The sequence below is a fragment of the Schistocerca cancellata genome, chromosome 2 (assembly GCF_023864275.1).
Source record: "Schistocerca cancellata isolate TAMUIC-IGC-003103 chromosome 2, iqSchCanc2.1, whole genome shotgun sequence".
NCBI classification, from domain to species: Eukaryota; Metazoa; Arthropoda; class Insecta; order Orthoptera; family Acrididae; genus Schistocerca; species Schistocerca cancellata.
This window is the reverse complement of record NC_064627.1, coordinates 606442761-606462221: the sequence shown is the minus strand read 5'-3', so window position 1 is coordinate 606462221 and position 19461 is coordinate 606442761. Positions and strand designations below refer to the sequence as shown.

The window sequence follows — 19461 nt, the reverse complement described above, 5'->3', positions numbered from 1 at the left end:
TTCCAAAATAGTCTTGTAAGAAGCTATTTACAACAACCTCTAGATGACAACTCCAAACATTTCCTCATACTGAATACCCTCTTTGAGTTATATCAATACAGCACCTGCCATTCAGTGTGACTAGGCCCTACCCATTTTCCAATTATTTCTGAAGCAACCCACAGCCTTTTGCCATGATGATATTGTGGTCTCACGTTTCTCATTAGAGGAACATTTGCAGAACCTTTGTGGGATGTTCACAATGCCACAGGCCACCAGTTTGAAATGTAACTTGGACAAATTACAATTTTTTCAGCCTTCTATCATCTATCTCCATTTTGAAGTCTTGCAGGTTGATGTCATACTTTTATCCCAACACGTTGATGCCATGACAGTTCTGCTGCATCTTGCCATTGTCAAAGAGTTGCAAGCCTTTCTCAGAAAGATTGTGTAGTACCATTAATTTCTTCCTAATGCAGCAATATTGGCCAAGCCGCTTCATGCTCCTGCATGTAAAGATGTTCCTTTTCACTGGTTGCCTGCCTGTTATTAAGGTCCAAATTAACTTGGGGCCTTTCTTGATTACCTTCCAACCAGACCAACATCTTATATTAGCCACAGAACTGCCCAGTCTGGCCTTGGGGCCGTTCTCAGGCACAAATATGCAGACAGTACTGAAGGCAATATTGTGTACAACTCCAAAACTCTGACTCAGGCACAGCAGTGTTACTTGCAGATAGAAAAAAAAACCCTTGCTATTGTGTAAGTGCTCCAAAAATTTCATGTTTTCCTATACAGGTCTAAGTTTGATTTGATTACTGATCATAAACCTCTGATTTCACTTTTCAATCCTTTGGCATCTTTACCAGATAAAGTACCCATTTCACATGTAATGTTGGGCTCTGTTTTTGTCACTCTATAACTATGAAATTTATTTCTGACCAACAGCACAACATGTTAATGCAGATGCTAATCCAGCTTCTGATCAGGTGAATTGTTATGTTTCCATTTAGATGATGAAGCCCAAAACATCATGGGTGGTTTTCCCATTACAAGTTCTTGAATTTCAGTGGCTGTCATGGCCACTCCTGTGTTACATGAGGTTGTTCAGTTCATCCACTGTGTCTGGCCAGACAAACCACCAAGTTGAGCATGGGATCCTTTTCATAATTATTATGCTCTCTGTCATCACCTCTCAGTTCCTGATGATGTGTTACTGCTGGTTACTGAAAAGCTGGTGCCCAGGGTTGTGATTTCATCCACATTGTATTGGGACTTCATCCACCTTCTCCACTGGATCATTGCAGTGTTTCTTGTTCCAAATTGCTGGCCCACTGACATTTGTTTTGGCTGGGTATCAACAATGAGATCACACACACTATGATACTCTGCCTGCACTGTACCACACATTAAGTGGCACCATGGATCTCTCTTTCACTATGTCTCCGCCCCCTCTAGTGCCCCAGGGAGCGTATTCATGCTGATTTTGTAGGTCAGTTCCTTAACTCATTTTGGCTTGTAGTACTTCATGCTTTCTCAATAGTTCCTCATGTAGTCATGGGTTTTTCCTTAGAATGACTGCCATATATGCATGTGAAAGACAATGTCCCACAGTTTGTGTCCCAGGATTTTGATGATTTTTGTACCAAGAGTAGCATCTGCCATGTTACAGTGCCTCTCTTCCATCCTCAGTCCAATGGAGAGGCAGAGAAGCTTGCCCATATACTCAAAACCAGATAAAAAAAAAAAAAAAAAAGAAAAGTTACTCAATGTTCTCCCGAGGAAGCCCTCCGTAGGTTCCTGAGTTACACAATGTTCTCCCGAGGAAGCCCTCCATAGGTTCCTGAGTTCATATTGGTTCACTCCATTCGGTGACTGTAGCTTGTCAGAGCTGCTTCATGGCCACCAGCTCTATACACTGCTTCATCTGCTCTGGCTAATGCCTGGCCACCTGCTGGTGCCTGCCTTCCATCAATTCCATCTGGGCTCTGTCGTCTGGGCCTGCAGGTTTGCATGGCACCCAAAGTGGATACCAGCAGTCATTCATCACTGCAAAGACCACCATCTCTGCATTGTGTGTAGCTCTGACAACTTGATGTCACAACACTATGACCAGCTCCATCCATGGGTGACCGACCACGCACTGGAGAGACATCCACACCGTGGTTGCCGCCATCATCTACACCATCCCTTGCAGCCTGGTCCATGCCTCCTCTGGCTCTGGTGCTGTCTTTGCCCTGTGTGCTTCCAGGCAGAATAGTCAGCACCAGGCTGCCTCCATCTCCACAGCCCATGTTGGCGCTGATGCTGTCTTCTCTGCTGCCTCCATCACTGAGTACCTGCCCAGATGTAGATACTGATACAGCACCATCATCACCAATTTTCCCTTACAGCCTCTTACAGGGGAGTGGGCACCATGCCTCTCCACATCATTTCAGACCATATTTTCCTGTGACAATATGACACCTTCTCCAGCAGTTGTCACCAAGTGATGCCGACATGGTCAACTCCACAGTGAACACTTGACCCCAAGGGGGAAGGAGTGTTGTAGCCCTACAGTGTGAGAGCATGTAATCAAACAGCATGTGATCCAAGTGTCTCTACAGCTGGCTTAGAGAGGTTGCCGTGCATCCTGGGTAGATGGCACAGCAAGTGCTGTGCCATGTGTGCAACAGCTCAATACAAGCCCAGTATGCTGGGCCCTCAGCCTCACATACATTTACTTGCTTATTGTTTGGTCATTTACAGGACTGTATATTGATGTGTGCTATAGTTTGAGACTTTGTACTGTTCTATACTTTATTCAGTGTTATTGTGGATCTCTTAATGTGGAAGCAGAATAAAACTAGGTTGGTGTTATTTCTGATATTATGTCTCGACAACATTACAACACTTTTTTAAATAATGATCACCTCTGCCTCCTTCCAGAAGTTTGGTACCCTGCACTGAATCAAATATTCATTTAATTGATGGGTAAGGTTAGGTACTATTTGGTCTTTAATTTGGTAATGCATTTCAGACTACAGGTCATTAGCACCACAATAATTTTGTTTTGTTTGTTTGATAATTGCTATATCCATTTCGTCTCGTAAAAATGTGAAGACTAACAAATAGCTTTGTGAAACTCATTTATCTTTCCCTTTAATTTTTATTATATACTGCTACCTTTCTTCTTTTCATATTCTGACAGCAATGGGTACAGCAAGTATTTATCTGAAGCTTATTGTCCTGTTGTCATTGTGTCATCTCCCTTTTATGTGACTGACATTAAAGTAGTTATAATAGAAGGAAACATTCCACGAAGGAAAAATATATCTAAAAACAAAGATGATGTGACTTACCAAATGAAAGTGCTGGCAGGTCGACAGACACACAAACGAACACAAACATACACACAAAATTCAAGCTTTCGCAACAAACTGTTGCCTCATCAGGAAAGAGGGAAGGAGAGGGAAAGACGAAAGGATGTGGGTTTTAAGGGAGAGGGTAAGGAGTCATTCCAGTCCCGGGAGCGGAAAGACTGACCTTAGGGGGAAAAAAGGACGGGTACACACTCGCACACACACACATATCCATCCACACATATACAGACACAAGCAGACATATTTAAAAAATATGTCTGCTTGTGTCTGTATATGTGTGGATGGATATGTGTGTGTGTGCGAGTGTGTACCCGTCCTTTTTTCCCCCTAAGGTCAGTCTTTCCGCTCCCGGGACTGGAATGACTCCTTACCCTCTCCCTTAAAACCCACATCCTTTCGTCTTTCCCTCTCCTTCCCTCTTTCCTGATGAGGCAACAGTTTGTTGCGAAAGCTTGAATTTTGTGTGTATGTTTGTGTTCGTTTGTGTGTCTGACATTAAAGTAGGTTTGATTTGATTTTGTATTTGTTGCTGCAGATTTCATGTTGTACAAAGAGTGTACTAGTATAACACTGAGGTGACAAAAGTCATGGGATAGCTGCTAATATCATGTTGAACCTCATTTTGCCCAGTGTAGAGCAGCAATTTGGCATGGCATAACCTCAACAAGTTGCAAAAATATTGAGCCATGCTGCTGTAGCGATAAAAGTGTTGCCAGTGCAGGTTTGTGTACAAATTGACCTCTTGATTATGTCCCATAAATGTTTGATGGGATTAAATTTTGATAAAACACAGTATATACAGTTCCATACAGTAAATGGCACAACTCCAGTAATAAATATAGACTTTGAACAGAAGTCTGTAGCTAAGGTAGAATTTTCAAAATTTTTAGGTGTGTCCATTGATGAGAGGCTAAACAGGAAGCAACACATTGATGGTCTGCTGAAACGTCTGAGTTCAGCTATGTATGCTATTAGGGTTATTGCAAATTTTGGTGATAAGGATCTCAGTAAATTAGCTTACTAGGCCTACTTCCATTCACTGCTTTCGTATGGCATCATATTCTGGGGTAATTCATTGTTGAGTAGAAAAGTATTCATTGCTCAAAAACGTGTAATCAGAATAATTGCTAGAGCCCACTCACGGTCATCCTGCAGACATCTATTTAAGGATCTAGGGATCCTCACAGTAACCTCACAGTATATATATTCACTTATGAAATTTGTTGTTAATAATCCAACCCAGTTCAAAAGTAATAGCAGTGTGCATAGCTATAACACCAGGAGAAAGGATGTTCTTCACTATGCAGGGTTAAATCTGACTTTGGCACAGAAAGGGGTAAATTGTGCTGCCACAAAAGTCTTTGGTCACCTACCAAACAGTATCAAAAGCCTGACAGATAGCCAACTAACATTTAAAAATAAATTAAAAGAATTTCTAGATGACAACTCCTTCTACTCATTGGCTGAATTTTTAGATATAAATTAAGGGAAAAAAACTTAAACATTAGTGTCATGCGATATTTTGTGTAATGTAATATCTTGTACAGACATCTTTTATTAACCTGACACGTTCCACATCATTACAAAGTGTTATATGCATGATCTATGGAACAAGTATTAATCTAATCTAATCTATGATGGGCTATGTGGAGGGCCAAAGCATTTGCTCAAACTGTCCAGGATGTCCTTCAAACAAATCATGAACCATTGTAGCCAAGTGACATGGTGCATTGTCATCCATAAAAACTGCATCATTGTTTGAGAGCATGAAGTCCATGAATGGCTGCAAGTGGTCTCCAGGTACCCAAAAATAACCATTTCCAGTCAATGATCAGTTCAGTTTGACCAGAGGACACAATCCATTTCGTGTGAACACAGCCCACATCATTATGGAGCCATCACCAGCTTGCACTGTGCCTTGTTGACAACTTGGGTCCATGGCTTCATGAGGTCTGCACCACACTTGAAGCCTACTGTCAGCTCTTACTAACTGATATCAGGACTTATCTGGCCAGGCTACAGTTTTACAGTCATTTAGGGTCTAACCATTATGGTCATGAGCCCAGAGAGGCACTGCAAGTTATGTTATGCTGTTAGCAAAGGCAGTCATGTCGGTCATCTGCTGCCATAGCCCATTAACACCAAATTTTGCCACACTGTGCTAATGGATACATTCATTGTACGTCGCACACTGATTTCTGTGATTATTTCAGGCAGTGTTGCTTATTTTTCAGCACTGATAACTCTATGCAAATGCCACTGCTCTCAATCATTAAGTGAAGGCTGTTGGCCACTGTGTTGTCTGTGGAGGTGTATCCTTGACACACTATTGACATTATGGATCTTGGTGTATTGAATTTCCAAATGATTTCCAAAATGGAATGTCTTATGTCTCAAGTTCCAACCAACATTTTGTGTTCAAAGTAAATTAATTGACAGCTCTGCCAATGCGCTGCCTTTTTATACATCGTGTACACAGTTCTACTGCCATCTGTATACGTGCATATCACTATCCCATGACTTTTGTCACCCCAGTTTATAGGATAAGTCAAGTGAAATATGCAGTATAACACAAGCATTTTAGATATAAAATATGTACTATTTTACCTATTATTCAAGAACAGTTGGCTGCATGTAATATTACAACCTGCCATTTACTAGCACAAGTTTAAGTGAATGCTTAATCATTTCGATTACCATCTTATACAGTACTTCCCACACATTTCTATTTATTTGCTGCTTTATATACCTGTCCAAGTGCTTAAATCCAGCCTGCAGTATTTTATCTTTTTATGTATTCCTAAAATCTCTGTAAGACTGAGGACACAGTTTATTTTACCACCCAGAGCACTCTCTGGTATGACCTTCATGCCATTCAAACTGTTCTTATTGTTTCTGTTGTCTTATTCCAGGGAATATTTTGTCTAGGACTTCAGACTTTCATGAGCATAAATTTTTCTTGTACATTCTGAATGACAAATACAGCATCAAATTTCAAAAAAATTAGTGTATTACACCAAGCTCAGCCCTACCTCCTGCAGTGTCAGTACAATGTAGTCAGTTGGAACAACATACCCATGTAGGTGTATATGTGTATGTTTGTATTCTGTTAGCTGTTAAGAAGGACTGGTCTGAAACCTTAGCTAAATTTTCCATCTTGCTCATCTGTCTATTGACCTCTCAACACCACAAGTTTACAGTGAGTGGTCACCTTTGCTCCTTTCATTATTTATATTCCTCCAAAGATTTTCTGTTATCATATTTGCATATTTTTAGTACAAGGGGAACGCAAAAAGAAACAAACCAGAGGCCATAAAGTGAAAACTGCTGAAGGGATCATAATGCCAATGCCTTTAGAGGAAGGTGTGGTCACTGTAAGAGTGCTGAGGCCCCAAACTCATCACTAGAGAGATGTTGTCACCCACCCATATGACAACAGGGTGAGCACGTGCACACTTCAACCATTCACTGCTCTTAGATCATTGTGGTATAGTGTGCTTCCTTACAGTGGAAGGAATGTGGAGAATGGAAATACACTGAAGAATGGCACAAGTATATGGAGTGCCTGGCATGTCCATTGCCAGTGTCTACGCACGGCACAAGGGATTCAAGGAAGGGTGGATATCGTTGGCTGATGATGCATGATCTGCAATGTCACACCCATTACCAATACCACTGTCCAGGAAGTGAAAGTCATCATTACTGTTGACTGGCCAGTTATGGTGGTGGCCTTTGCCCAGAGGTCAGATTTACTGTTGGAATGAAATGGACATGATGTGTTCTCTGAACTCTGGTTCTACTCTTTGATCAATTTCCATTTTGTGCTTTCTTCTGGTGTAAAGAAACATGATACTCCACTTTGATCTTCTTTGAAGTGCCCATTACTCTGCCGTCGGTACTACTGAGGGCAGTAAATGGTCATCATGTGCATGTGCCTGTTCTGTTGTTATGTGGGCATGTGCCAAGGTCCACCTAGCAGTGAGTTTGGGGCCTCAGTGCTCTTATAGGCCATTGCAATCCATTCTGCAGTTTTCATTTTACAGTCTTTGATTCATTTCTTTTTGAATGCCCCTTACAATAAACATTTGTGACTCAAACTTTAAACAATACTCCTTTATTGCTAATATTTCTAATTACCAGAAATCTTTTTTGTCAATGAAGGCTCTCTCCTCTCTCTGTTCAAAATACAAGCAGTAGGGCAAAAATATTATTAATCATAGAACTACAGGTACAGGGTGTGGCAGAGAAACAAGCTGTTTTAATTCATCTCCAAAAGTGGAATGGTATTATTGGCAACACTGAACGTTGGTCATATGTATCAGGTAGGTAAACCATTTGCTGGATGGAATGCTGGAGTGGACCTGAACTTACTGTGGCTGTGAAGAGCTTTTACAAAGATGGTGACTAGAAGGGAATACCATTCCAAACTTAGATGGAATGATCCTGTACCATTGTCGGATGCAACCAGGTTATGAGTGACAAACTTTGAAGCAACAAGAAAATACACTTAAACTGAAATTGTCAGGAAGGTCCACATGCTGTTGTTCACGTGAATGACAGAGGAGATGCAAAATGTTGTAGACATTCCATAAAACAAATTGCTGCAGTAGTGTGAATGTCCAGTCATACAGTGCACAGAATTTTATGGAATGTTTTAAAGTTGCAACTGTACAAGATGCAGGTTGTGCAACCTTTAAATGAAAATGATAATGAGAAGCAAATGACTCCATCTGTTGAACTGTTGAGTAAAATTAGGACAATGAAGGCTTCTTAAATTTGCTGTGGATGAGTGATGAGGCACATTTTCATCTCAGTGATTATATCAACAAACAAAACTGCCATTACTAGTGTGAGGATAATGCTCATGAACTCTGTCAACACCCCTTACACAGTCACAAAGTCACAGTGTAGTGCACTGTCTGTTCAATGGATATAACTGACCCTATCTTTTTGAGAATGAACATGGAGGAGCAACCACAGTAACATCTCAGCAGTATGCTGCCACAGTTGTCACATTCCTCACACATCAACTTGAACAGTTACCTTCAAATGAGTGTCGGTTTCAGCAAGATGGTGTTACATCTCATTGTGTTCAAGTTTCAGTGGTGGGAGTGCACAAAGTATTTGGTAACTATATCATTTCAAGGAATGGGAACACTTTGTGGCCTCCCAAATCTTCTGACTTATCTGTCTGTGATTACTTCCCTTGTGAGTTCCTGGAACACAGTGTGTATGCTAGACATCTACAGACAATTGTGAAACTGTTTGATGTGCTGTGAACAATTTTGTCACAGATTGTCTGAGTTTCAACATAACAATAGTGGCCACCTACAACACTTTGTTTTCAAAACATGAACAGTCTGTGAAGTTACAATACTCAAGGGTTTTTTGTTGTTGTTGTTGTGATTTAAAATGTTTTACAGTATAATCCTCAGCCTGTTTCACTATACTCAAATTGGCCCATTTTTCTGCCACACCCAGTACCTACAACTGTAACAACAGAGGCCTGTTTACGATACACATGCTATTTGTCATGTACTTGACATGAATCTTCAATCCTTTGATGTAGATCTTGAGAATGTTTGTAGGAGAAGTGGCTGAAATGTACTTTTTTAATTTTCTTTTAAATTTGTGGGGATTCTCAATTTCTTGCTTTATGACTAATGAGAGCATATCAAAGACCTTTGCACTAGGTTTTATAACTCCATTTTGAACCCCAAACAAGGAGCAAAAGCCACATAATATTAATTTTGTATCTTTATCCTGGATTTAAAAATCACATTTCAACTCCAGTTGCATTTTTATTACCATTTAGGACCAAATACAGTGGTAACTGAGTATAAGAATTCCAAGATATCTGAAGAGGCTTTTGAAAGATGTTCAGTTATCTGTGTTATGCATTATTCTTACTGCTCACTTCTGCTGAAGGAATACTTCACTTAATTTTCCTGCACTGTCCCAGATATTGCATAATAAGCTGTAACCCTGGTCTTCAAGTCAACACATGCCCCTAAGTGCAAAACTTCCTGAGTTGGGCTTCTTGGTTAGTTCATCTACATGATGATTCTACTTTAGCATATTATCCATCTGAACTCCAAGGAATTTTACACATGTAGTCACTCTGATTCTAGGATATGCAGTGACAATGAATAGAGTGTTAAATAAAGTGCAGAAATGGGCAGTATACAAATCCAAGAGAAGTTATGGAAGTATTGTTGTAGAGAAAAATATAATGAATTACAATTTTGATGAGATGGTGAAGGAAACAAGGTGACTTAGAGTTAAACATCCAACTGACAGTGAGATTATTACAGATGAGAAATGGTATAATATTAAGAGGAATAACAGGAACAAAATAGCAGCCAACATTCCAACCTTTCACTTATACTATGAGTTTTTTTTAAAAAAAAAAAACAAGAACATCAGTGCTCCAGAATGAAATTAACAAAACATTGACAAGAGAATTACAATGTCTCAAACTGAGAAGACTTTTCTTGCGACTCTAAAAAAATTCTGATAGAAAAAGAATACTACAGTGTGGCAAAGTATGTGGGTAGACATTGAGCTAAAGTTACTTGTCTACCATGTGAATAGTAAATTTTATGTAGCATGTTAAGCAGTAGACCCAATTGTTGTATTATACCACTACATCATTCATGTACACTCAAAGACAATAATACGTCACAAAATTTTATTTTTTAAACCCTGGTGTCATAAAACATTATGCATTTGGATGCAATAAGTATTGTGAAACAGCATGTATTGTAAATCTTTGTGTTTTATATATTATTATGCATATACTGTTCATGCCATTATGTGTATATATTGTCAGCATAATGATATACCCTATGTTACAAATATCTAGTTGTTACAAATATCTAGTTGCACAGGTTACAAATATCTAGTTGTACAGGTAATTTACAGGACCAACAAAAATCACAATAACAGAACTTTTTCACTATTTGTCAAAGTTGAACTTCAGTTTTCTAAATACTTTTTCAGTTTTGTAATTTATGCATAAGATGTCTCTCCTGACTTTTTAACATTTACCCAAAAGAGCACAATAAGAAATAAAAACAGATTTGTAGATATAATTAATTTTCATATTATATGAGCTCACACAAGAAGACTTAAGGCACATACCACATTTGTATCATCCAGATGAATTATTGCTGTTGTTCTGTACATCAGCATCATTTGTATTGCTCCATGAGTGAGGAACATGGAATAAGTGATACGAGATAATGGTGCAAACACTTTCCATGAAAGTAATGCATTAATAACACCTGAGAAACAAGAAAGCCAGAAAGTTAAGTTTTGTGTTTTTGTAACAAAATGTTCTATCACAAATGATTCCCAATTGAAAACTGTGAAATTAAATGATGTACATACCCCCATAACCAGTACAGCATGAAAACACCAATAGTGCAACTCCTGTAGACCAACCTGTTCTGATAAATGTGTGAAAAAATGCTGCATTGACAGGGCTATACACATAATTTGGAAGGTTGAAGGGGTACAATGCAAATACCGTGCCTATTGTGAGAAATGTTAAAGTAATCACTGTCACAATTGTGGTGACCTAGAACACAAAAAGAGAAGTGTTATGTATTTATTTGAAACAGTGAGAAAGCTATTGGCTAAAATATATATTTAAATAATATTTTCAATTATAAGTTACCTGTAAATAAAATGACACCTACTTTTGGCATCTTAAACTCAGCTTTTTGCTTTTTAATGTTGTGAAGCATGTACCCAGTGATTACTCCAACAAGCCAAGAATTGTACCGAGTATGTGTAGTATAGTACATTCTTGTCTTGTAATCAATATCCCATTCAATGCTGTAAAGAGATACTGTGTTTTAAAAGAAACTATACTGATTTTGAAACCACAAAAATAATTTTCAGTCAATTCTACCTGGAAGAAGGAGAGTATTCATGAATTTAATGGACATCATCTGTGATCCTTAATGAATTAATAACACAAATGCAAAAAATATGACTTGCTGTGCCACAAGATACTCTAGTTTCCAAAAAAGAAACAGACCATTGCAGTATGCCTGTTGTCATGTATGAGGTTCACTGACACCATTCTCTGTTAGGATAACCACCAAGATTAAAAAAGTTGATGCACTACGCTGTACATTTTATATACACTCATGCCTGTAAGTTGAAGGATTTTTGAGGTCCACAAAACTACATAGCCATGGAATTAATTTGTGTACTAATAAGAGTTGTGGCAACATTGTGACTCATGGAATAATTATATGGCTATAAGATATACCTGAAAACTTACAACTGACAATGAGTTATACTTCCTGTGTGTGGTTTCACATGATAGTGGCACATATACTATCAGTATGGAATGTAATATTCTCACAGGGCAGTATAACATGTACGGCCTGTAGAACCTTTCCCATTGCTAGACAAGTGCCCTCTTGAGGTGAGCATTGGTGCATAGGTCTAGTATAAGGGCAGAAAACCTTTCACGTAGAGTCAGTCTAAGTCCATCAGATGGAGTACAGGTCTATATGCACAATGAAATATGAGCATGTGACATTGTAGTAGGTCATCCCTAACACTGCACATTTCCTGGAATCATTCATAGCAGGTAAGTAACCACATTCACTATGCCACACAATGTCTTGTGTGAGTGAAATGCAACTGGTGGACAAGCCAGGACGGAATGTAACAATATTATGAGAAGGAAAGTTGCTGCTCACCATATAGTGGAGATGCTGAGTCGCATATAGGCACAACAAAAAGATTTTCACACTTAAAGCTTTCGGCCAATGGCCCTTGTCAACAACAGACACTCATACACACATACACACACACTCATGCAAACACAACTCACTCAGAGTAAAGTGTGTGAGTTGCGTTTGAGTGTGCGTGTGTGCGTATGTGTGTCTATTGTTGACAAGGCCATTGGCCAAAGCAACCGGTGGATTATTACATGTACTGAACAGTTCATCCACTTGAAGCCAACCATACACAATCACATAGAAGATGTGTAACCCGAAGTCTGCCAAAATGTCTTATGCCAGAGTTGGTGCAAATCTGATGGAACAACTTTGGACGTGTGGGGAAAGATAATAATGCTGCTGGATGGTGTAGCATGTGCTCAACCATGTCCACATGGCTGTTAGACACATTCTCTTTCCAGGAATCTTCTTCAGTGCCATGAATTGACATTATGTGTGATATTAACTTCCTGCCTACTTTCCAATAGCTGTGCCCCACTGCTAATCATCTAGGATGTGGTCACACCTAATGGCAACCAAATGTGTTTGCTGTATCATCCTGCATCTATATAAGTCAAATAAAATATGAAACATGCCATCCAAACCACTATATCCAAGATCTCTGGTCACATGACTTGTTGCAGGCACACAAAAAGATCTTGCACTGGCATGTTAAGTATGTCATATGCGTCCATTTTGTCCTGCCACACTAACCTCAATGGGAATTGGAAGTGGATAGGAGAACATTTAACAGGGAACACTGCCATTCATGGGAACATCACTAAATCATCATGTAAGAGCAACAGCTGCTTTCAGTGCACACCCAGAGCTCAAACAATTTATATTGAGAAGACTTAGACAGAAATGTGTGAACATAAAAAGGAGGTTGAATCAAATTTAATACACAAAAATATTAAAGGGTAAAAAATTAAATTCACGAATTTAATTTTTAGGTAATGAACAGCATAACAACCAAGTAGACATATTACATCTTTCTGAACTTCAGTCAGTTAACCACTGAAATAAAAATTCTGTTTCTGAAGAGGTATGTCTAAGCACCATATTACGGTAAATAAAGTGTGTAAGAGGTGTAACTTACATTAAGAAGGGATACAAATAAAATATAAGACATTGATATTCACAGATTTTGCAATGATCAGCAGTTTGGAGCTTGTAATAACACAAGCAAAAATTCATGAAACCACTAATATTGAAACACACAATTCATAGGTCACCTGTTCAAAATTTCAAGAATAACATCTTTGTAACAGGAAAAGACCTGTAGATAATTCAGATGGCAAGTGACTCACATAAATAGTATAAAGAAGAAAGTAAAAACAACCTGGAACATTATTACCCAAAACATAAATAAAATCAGTGAGGTAATGCAACAGCTAGGGCAGAAATGATGACACAGTAAAGTCAGTGACCACCAGATTTAATTATACTTTCTCACAGTGACAACAAACACTGCACCAACTACTAAAAGCCAGGTACATATGCATAGATTTACTTTACTGTTATGGACATAGTCTACACTGATAAGGTGGCCCCATTTAAATTACATAGTTTGGTAGGCAACTTCACAGTTAAAGGATTTTTTTAAAAATGCACACTTTTACAAATCTTGTGTTATCAGTGATTGCTAATTTAATAATTATAAAAACATGTACCTTTAGCACTGAGAAAGATTTCATCAGTAGTAACCATACATGTTACAGACGTGCACCTCTGATACAAAGACAGACGCCATGAATGAGTACATCTAGGTTGACATAGTTAGTAAACATTATATCTATGTCCAGGGTGTGTGTCCATTCTGGAAACAACAGTTGTCACAATGCTGAGGTATGGCAACTTTCATATTTAGGTTGATACTGTTAGGCATGATACATCATCACAGGATTGGACAAATCCTTGCTAAGTTCGGGAGATATGTAGGGCCAAATATCTATATGAAGGTCACACAACTCGAATAAATTATAAGGCATTGGTTCATGAGTGTGGAGTAGCATCTGATAGCAGATGTGTTCTATCAGGTTTAGATCAGACAAATTTGGTTGCCAAGATTTAAATGTGAGTTCTCTGTCATACTCCTCAAACCATTGTAGCACCATTCTAGCCTTGCGATGCAGTCAGTTATTCTACTGCAAGGTGCCATCGCCATCATGGAAGACTTTAAGCATGAAGGGAAGCAGGTTACCAGAAATAATATTCACACAGTCTGCAGCTGTTATGGTGACTTAATTACTACTGCAGGTTTGATTGAAGCCCAGGTGAGCCTCTCCCATAACATAATACTCCATTCACCTGGATGACTGCATCCCTGGACATGGCCATCAATCTGATGATTCAGCTGAACATGTGACACATTTCTATTGATCCATCATCAAACCTTGATGATCCTATGCCCACAGCAACAGGAAATGATGATAGTGTTGGATCAGTATGGGAACATGTAAGGGTCATCTGCGGTAGAGCTCCATGTTCAAAAATATGTGCTGAACAGTGTAGTTCAAAAGACTTGCTCCTACACCAGCACTGAACTCTGCTGTCAGATCTGCTACTAACGTTCACCTGCAGAGTGGTCAGGCCCCCAATCTCTACAATCTGTGATGAGGTGTGACTGTTCAACATCTTGTCAGATATTCATAGTTTCATCATCTTTCAACTGCTTTCCAAAGATTTATGCAACCAGATGACCAGCTTCACCATTTCTAAAATGCTTGTTCCAAGGCACTGGTCCATAGCAATCTGTCCTTTATGAGAGTCACTTATGTCATTGGATTTCACCATTTTTGGTCCATATCAGTGCTAGATTGATTCCTTGTTTGTCTTTTCTCTGCTTATGTGGCTAATTCGGTTCTGTTTTCTTTTCTTTGAATTTATGGGGATTGTCAAACTCTTGTTTGTGGCAAATGAAAGCTTGTTCAACACATCTGCACCAGAATACAGAACATTACTCTGAACTTAGACAAAGAAAAAGTCTTCATGAAAATTATTTGTGGATCTCATGGCCGAAAATGAAAATTACAATTAATCTGAAACTAGCAATATGTGCTATTAGTGGATCAGTGATCTTGATAATGAGCATAAGGATTTCAAAACTTGGAAGGGGCTTTCATATTTTATGTAGTTATCTACTTTACAGTTTTCTTTGTTTTAAATTTTGTTGAAAGTATAGCTTCTTTATTTTAGTTGCCTAGAAGACAATAAATAGATCAAGAAGAAGTGGAAGTGTGTGGGATAATACAGCACCTTTGTCTTCACGTTAACAGGAAGGTAGAAATTTCTAACTGAAAGTGTGTTGAACTGAGCTCGTTAATTAGCCTATTTAAGTGTTGACTTCATTTCTGGTTTGTTATTCAGCTGGACTCTAGGGTATTTTACGCATAGTGTTTCATTTCTGGCACAGGCAGGTTGCTTCTAATTGCATAAAATGTATGTGCCTTGTTACATTAAGACTAATACTATTTTCGCAGTCAGTTGTAGAACTGTAGAGCTATCATCTGGATTATGTCTGGTATACCTAAGTATGGGCCCTCTGTTAATCCGATAGAGTCATCAACAACATCACAGTTTTTGTATGAGCATAACAGTTTGGGAAGATCACTTATATAGGTTAGAAATACGCACAGATTCAATACCTATCATTGTGAGATCTTATAGTTTATGTTTCTCTGTTTGGAAGTTGGCAATAAAAGTGACTCTCCTAAGAATTGGAGAAGAGAATTCTTAATTACATCTTAGTAAGAATTAAGGGAACTAAGCAGGCTAGATTCAATGTATTGAGAGCAGACAATTATGCCATGCAGCTGTTAGTAGCTGTAAAGTAACAATAAAGCTTCATGGACTGCTTTATGAGGAAGAATTATGTAGGGAACAAATATGGATGGGGTGCACCTCAATCTGCACTGCACCCAGTGCATTGAGTTAAGGCTACCCCCAGTGATAATCACATTGCCTGTTGTTATAGCAAAACAGACAACAGCATAAATAGCTCTGCCATCATGTAACAGTATTAGAGACCTTATACAATATGATTTCACAGAACTAGTTATGCTGTTGTTTCCTTTAGTGAAATGTTGAGCCTATGTAAGGATTTTTGCAGATCTGCAATAGTCATGCATAGACTGTCAAAGTCCATTGAGTGGTAGTGCTGCACAGCTGCACACAATGTGAGTTTGTCCCATAGCCAACTGTAGTCATCTGTGGGAGCATATCTTCACTGAATTTTCTATCATTGAATACTAATCAGTTGTGATAATTCTACAAATGAAATTTATTTTGAATGGAGGGATACTTGTTACAATTATACATGTGGGATAAATAAATGAAACGTAACATTTACAGCCATTTCTTCCAAGTTAGTGCTTGAATGCTGACTGTGTTGCAACAAAAGCTCTTTGATTCATTTTTGGACTTATGCAGTTGCATAGCTTACATGCATGTGTATTAACACACTATTATGCCCTTCATTTGATACACATTAAGGGGAAGAAAGTCTTCACAAACCTACCTTCAAGTTCAGAATAGATTTATTTGCAGACACAACAGGGGAAAACTTTCCAGTGCTTCTCAATTGCTTTAAAGTCAAACCACTAATTTTCTGAGATGTAATAAACACATAAACACCAATGGCACTATGAAGAAACACTAGTTTGCTGTCAGAAGTGGATTAATTTTGGTTGCAAATAGTTCAAAGGTCCCTAAAAAATTTCTCCGCAGCTCTCTCAGTGATTCAACTGTTTTATGGTTTCCTACATTGCTATTCCACAGGTCATAGCATTTCTCTCAGAATTTTTGCCTATCATTAGCAATGGTACTGATAACATAGCATTTATCTCAGAATTTTTGCCTATCATTAGCAATGGTACTGATAACATAGCATTTATCTCAGAATGTTTGCCTATCATTAGCAATGGTACTGATAAATTAAACCATTTGGGAGCAGTTGACCATGAACTTCAGTGCTAAAGTCGTGGCTGACACATATAAACATGCACACATAGCTGTTCAAATACTGTTTTCTGTATTAGATAACTCCTGTCTAGAGTTGAAATGAACATGCACAACAGAATACAAAGAATACATTACATCACACTCAAAATTTTTACTGGTCAAGAGCAGATATGGAAGGTCCACTACAGCCGCTGATGAAGTAATTCATCTGAGGAATTACTATAATATAAAAGAAAAAGATTTGTATACCACTGCATTTCATTTGTTAGCACTCTGGCCATGTTGTTATCTTATGCGAAGTATCTGTCTAGGATGTAGACAAATTATACCAACTATTTATTTTTCACTTTGAGACTGTAAACAAATATAATAAACAATGTCTGCTCTTTCTTTTACAGGCACTTGTGTAGAGTTCCTTAAGCACATTATCATTTCACATCTGACTACAATTAGTAATAAATGAAACTCCATTTGTCCACATACTATTCATCTAAATCTTCAAGGATGCTTTTAACAATAAAAATGAGAAACTCCTATTTAACATCAGTTTAATAATAAACATTAGTAAATGAAAAACAATGAAAAAGGGTATTGTAACAAAGAATTTTATTTGAAATTGGAATAAAGTAAAAGATAAAAATAAACTATGTACTTTTACATTAGACTACAGACCTACTTTGTTTCTATTCTGTTGATATATGTTTATTAAATTTGTTTATGTATTTAATAATGTGTGTTAGAGCATGTTTATGGTCCAGCCATAAGAATATTTATTTAATTTCAAGTTATTTAAATCTAAATCCAGTATTTCAAATGTTTCATTCTGTTTGTATGTGAATGTTGGCTTGAAGACGTGGCAGGAGCACTCTAGCCAATCACAGTGCTCATGGATGGGTAGACTGGATGGAAGTGGGAGTTCTGAAGAGTATGGAGAGGACAGGGGAGACCTGGATGGTACAGTGCGATGCACGCTCGGTTACAGGAGAGACTTGGAGAGTGTGGAGTGCTTTATGTGTGTTCGCAGGAGATAGAAATATTTCATAGTGCCAACTTGTGCACTTGTGAGATTTTCATGGCTTCTGCACTGAAGGTGTAGTTTGCAATTAGAATAAAATATCTTGCATGCCATGATGTTGCTCGTAACTGATTACGTGAAGTAGGTATCTATTGTTTCTCTGTTATTCAACTTATATTTTATTTAATTGCTTGACCATCAACACCAATAAGTGTTTTACAGTAATAAAGGGCATTCTTAAAGGTACTTCTGCTATCGTACTCATCATTTAAAGTTGTTAAAATAGTACCTGCAGAATTTATTTAATTGCAATCCTTCATGTATAAATGTTTATGTTACATTCAAAATTTGAATTGCCAAGTGATAGGAACCTTCAGCCTTTCAATTCTTGTGTGTATTCCCATTGTATACTGTAGACTCAGCAGTATTTGGCTTGTAATGCAGCTACTATGTATCCCAGCCCCTAGACTATGAAACCAGCCAAAACTTTCAATATTTCAACTCTGAGTCAGAGGGTACATAGTTGAGGACCACTCACCACATCATTTTATTTGAAAGCCCACAGAACCAAATCTTTTGTTTCCAGTAACCAACTTACTCCTAACCTATTTCTGCTGGAAACCAACCCATATCACTGTCTTAAAATATTGGATAGTCAGGGAACATATATTAATGCTTTGGATATCTATCAAATCCATGTATCCCAATTTAATATTTTCAGCTGTTGTATGGTAAGAAGCAAGCATTTAAATAATTCTTATTTTCTGTATATAACTTCACATTTCATCACAGCTTCAACATTAGTGTACCATCAAAGAAGTAAATTTCACAGAAATCATATCATTTAGTGAAAATGTGAAAAAAACTATTTTACTGCTACATTACGGTTACTTAGCCATTTGTGAATAGTTGGTTTTAATTTTCTACATGTGTATCTTACATACTCACACCAATAACTTTTTAAATTTTGGGTACACAGGATGTTTGAGAAATGGGACGAATGAAAGAATGCTGCTTCTTCCCCACATTTGACATGGAAACAAGTAACATCCTAGTAAAAAACATCACTGAAATATAACTAATATTCCATAAACCCACCATGAGCTACTGTAAGAGCTTCTACTTTTTGAGATTGAATGAGAGAAAAACTGGCCGTGCTTCACCTGCATTACCAGACAACAAAATATTTCTGTAATTGGTGGCATACCAAATGAGTAATAGGTTATGGAAGAAACAATATCTGTTTGACTATTCTATACAATAAGTTGTTCTGAAAAAAGTGTAGTGCTGATATGGTGGAAAGAGTAGGGCTTATTTCTAAACAATTAGTCTGAAATTATTGTTGCTTTAATAATCAATGATGTTTTATATAACCATTAGTGCAGGTCAGGCAGAGTAA

General features: G+C 37.9%; 1 protein-coding gene across 1 annotated transcript in view; it reads right to left on the bottom strand.

Moving 5' to 3' along the window:
- Nucleotides 1-19461, bottom strand: part of LOC126157063 (nose resistant to fluoxetine protein 6-like) — a gene marked incomplete at its 5' end in the record, with an annotated part of 297846 nt that overhangs the window by 59528 nt on the left and 218857 nt on the right. Inside the window, 3 exons of the mRNA XM_049916350.1 lie at nt 10485-10627; nt 10734-10923; nt 11045-11183. Coding sequence (XP_049772307.1) covers nt 10485-10627; nt 10734-10923; nt 11045-11183 — 472 coding nt within the window. The remainder of the gene's footprint in view (nt 1-10484; nt 10628-10733; nt 10924-11044; nt 11184-19461) is intronic.